The 3234-nt window shown below is 35.9% G+C and overlaps 1 protein-coding gene across 1 annotated transcript; it reads right to left on the bottom strand.

The window, feature by feature from the left end:
• Positions 1 to 1648: 1648 nt before the first annotated feature.
• Positions 1649 to 2716, bottom strand: LOC130590553 (uncharacterized). Its single transcript, XM_057393058.1, has 3 exons — positions 2377 to 2716; positions 2108 to 2288; positions 1649 to 1977 (listed from the first exon to the last, which is right to left on the bottom strand). Exons 1-3 carry the CDS (start codon positions 2659 to 2661, stop codon positions 1718 to 1720), a joined length of 726 nt encoding a protein of 241 aa, XP_057249041.1. The 5' UTR covers positions 2662 to 2716; the 3' UTR covers positions 1649 to 1717.
• Positions 2717 to 3234: the final 518 nt, after the last annotated feature.

Raw genomic sequence — 3234 nt, 5'->3', positions numbered from 1 at the left:
CAAGTATAACAAATCAATAGGAATTATTCTAATTCAATCCAATTATTGAAGAACATCAAATCACAATCAAAAAGGTATAAACATGGCTTCCCTCTCTAAACCCTAGAAATAGACTACTCACTCATGATGATATTGAAAACGATAAACATAATCAAAGTAAAAGAATTCATGAAATTAAACTAAGTAGAGAAGAATACCAAATGATTGAAGAACGATGGAAAAGGAAATCGACGATCTATATAATCTTCCAATGTAAAAGTTCAACAAAAGTAGAGAGAATAAACGAAGTGTTTGGCCCTAAAAACGTAGAAAATGAGATAGGTTTAACGAAAATACTAAAAACCTATTTATACTAATTACAAAACCGGCTAAAAAACCCGAAAAATCGCGTCCTGAGAGTCCGCCCGGTCGACCGGGCGAAATCCGCCCGGTCGGGCGACGGTGATCAGAAATTTACGACAAAAAAGCAAATCCGCCCGGTCGACCGGGCGAACCCGCCCGGTCGGGCGCGTAAGCAAATTTTCCCATTTGGTCGCCCGGTTGACCGGGCTAACATTCCTTGAATTTTGGTGAAAAAATAATTTCGCCCGGTCGGGTAAAACCGCCCAGTCGACCGGGCGGAAAAACAGTGATTTTTGCGTCAACTTGTGAAGGCTGTATCTCTCAAACCAGATGTCGGATTGGGGCGTGTGACCTATCATTGGAAAGCCCTTGAAGTCTAGTTTCCAACCCAATTGGAATTTTGTGATTATCAATTGTATATCAAAAGTTATGGCCAAAATACTGAACAGGTGTCAGTTTTTACACTTCGTTCGCTAACTCTTTGCTTCATTCTAACTCGAAATTGTCCCGAATGGATGCATTGTGATCCTTGATCAATATATCTTCATCTTCAATGATTGATAAGCTTGATCTTAGGTAATCATAATCAATTTGCATCAAAGTAACCTGAAAATGAACAAAACACGCAAACGGGGAGTAGTAGAGCACAACTTACGTAATTCATTCCATTATGCACCTAAATGCTCTAAAAGGAGTTCTAAATGCAATCAAAATGCATCTAAATGCTATATATATATGTGACATATCATGCATCCATATACATACTTGTATACTTTATACTTGCTTTATCTTTTGTTCCTGTTATTGGCCTGTTGGCTACACGGCAAATTGTAAGACATATAAAATTGTTTACAAGAAAACATGTATGCTTAATTAGGCTAATTAAGCTTATTCTAAGTGACCTTACTTTCTAACCTTGGAGGACCATGGCATGCACTACATACTGATAGTTAATTTCTGTTGCTTTTATATAATTTATTCAATAAATGAGTTGTATAAGACTAGGATCATCAGATATTTTACAGAATATATAGGATATGAAATGAATTATGAAACAACTATAGTACATTACATTAACGTTGTTATCGCGTGGTTACTAATTATGTCAAACACTTGAATTATTTGCTATGAATAATAACAGGAAGAAAAGAGCTAATTATATATTAAAGTCACAAACCTATTAGATTATATTGGAAATTGGAATAATATGATCTTACTAGCTTACACAACAACATAAGCTTCCATCTGTGACTCTTCATACCACATAAGCAAACAGTACATAAGTTCATAATTATATCTAATAGTTGTTACTCAGATAATAGGTCGATAAGTTTTGAAACAGATCAAGTCATATAACAAACCAGCCACTATAATCCTACTGTATGTAAAATAGTGCTTTGGTTCCGGCGGTAAGACCACAGTTGCCACTCGCATTTATCTTATCAGGGCAATTCACCAATTTCTTGAGATCTGCGGTGGCGCAAAGCCTCATCTCTAAGAAGTAACTTATGCCATTAAACATCTGACAGTGTACTAAGGGTTTTATCTTGAATTCGGCGAGTACTGCGTTATAGTAGGTTGCAAGCGTAGGTACTGTACTTAGCGTCATATTTTTGTTATTGGAAGGGCTAGCCACTACACACAAAAAAAAACATTTTATCATCAATAATAATAATAATAATAATAATAAATAAAGTAGGTTAAATAAGAAAATCAGTAGTAGTACCAAAACAAAAGGGAAAAGAAGTAAATTTGATGTTACCACCTCGTGCTATAGCATTGAACATTGGCCGGTATGCCTGTCTAAAGAGAGTCAAAGATCTCTCGAAATACTCCCTAACAGATAATCCAGAACAAGTACCATGCCACTCCCATTCATGTTGCCAAAACCTTCTGTTGTCATCTAAATAGCTTGGCCAGTAATAGTCCAAATCTGCTCTCATATCCTACAATAACAATTATATATTTATCAAACATCCAAAATTGATAATTACTATTAGTTAGAAAATGTTTGTACTGTAGTAGAGAAGTTACCTTTATAGCGGACCAGCTGAAAGGTTGGTTGGTGCATTTCTGCATACCCCTACCATTGGCATATGTCGGCCAAGCACCGTGGAGACGAAACGCCCCTGGTGGACCCTTGATGCATGTATGGATGGCACAGAGAGCCATTGGCCACTGAAAACTTATCTTCGCATAAGGTTGAGGAGGTGGTGGTGGAGGAGGAGGTGGTTGTGAATTACATTGTAGAACTGAGCTCAATAACATAATCAGAAGAAAAGTAGCACTAGCACATATTGTTGTTAATAAACTTGCCATTCTATTTCTAATTTCTATGAGGAGATTAGTACTTCTGATGTAAGAAGATATGAAGCACAATGTACCATAAGTTGTATTTATATTACTCACACTCTACCATAACACGGCCCTTGATTTTATTTAAACATCAAAGTATGTGTTTAGCTTGAGTGTAATAAGTAATGAAAGGAACTTGTAACTGCAAACTGCTAACAATGGCAAGATCTCAGAAGATAGAGTAGTATAGGTTTACAGTGGCTTTATAAGTGGAAACAAATTAAAGGAGAAGAGTTGCAAACAAAGTCTTAGCTTATTGGCCACCATTAACAAGAATGGAATACTATCGGGGAAATAGAGAAAAAAGAATTGTTAGTATTTGCTTCAAAGTCTCCAAATTTACCATCATTAATTACAATTGTGGCGCATGTCATTATCATCCAGTTTGAGCCCATACTTATGTGATGAGCCTAATGGTGTCTTTAGTATCAGTGGCCTAGTAGTGTAACTATTGTAATGACATTCCAATTTTGACTATTTATTAGCTGTTTATTATATTGTCCTATAATTTAGTGTAATACCCCAATATTGTTTTTT

Source organism: Beta vulgaris, chromosome 2 (assembly GCF_026745355.1).
Source record: "Beta vulgaris subsp. vulgaris cultivar EL10 chromosome 2, EL10.2, whole genome shotgun sequence".
NCBI lineage: Eukaryota > Viridiplantae > Streptophyta > Magnoliopsida > Caryophyllales > Amaranthaceae > Beta > Beta vulgaris.
The sequence above is the reverse complement of the archived record's forward strand: the minus strand, read 5'-3'. Positions and strand labels throughout refer to the sequence as shown.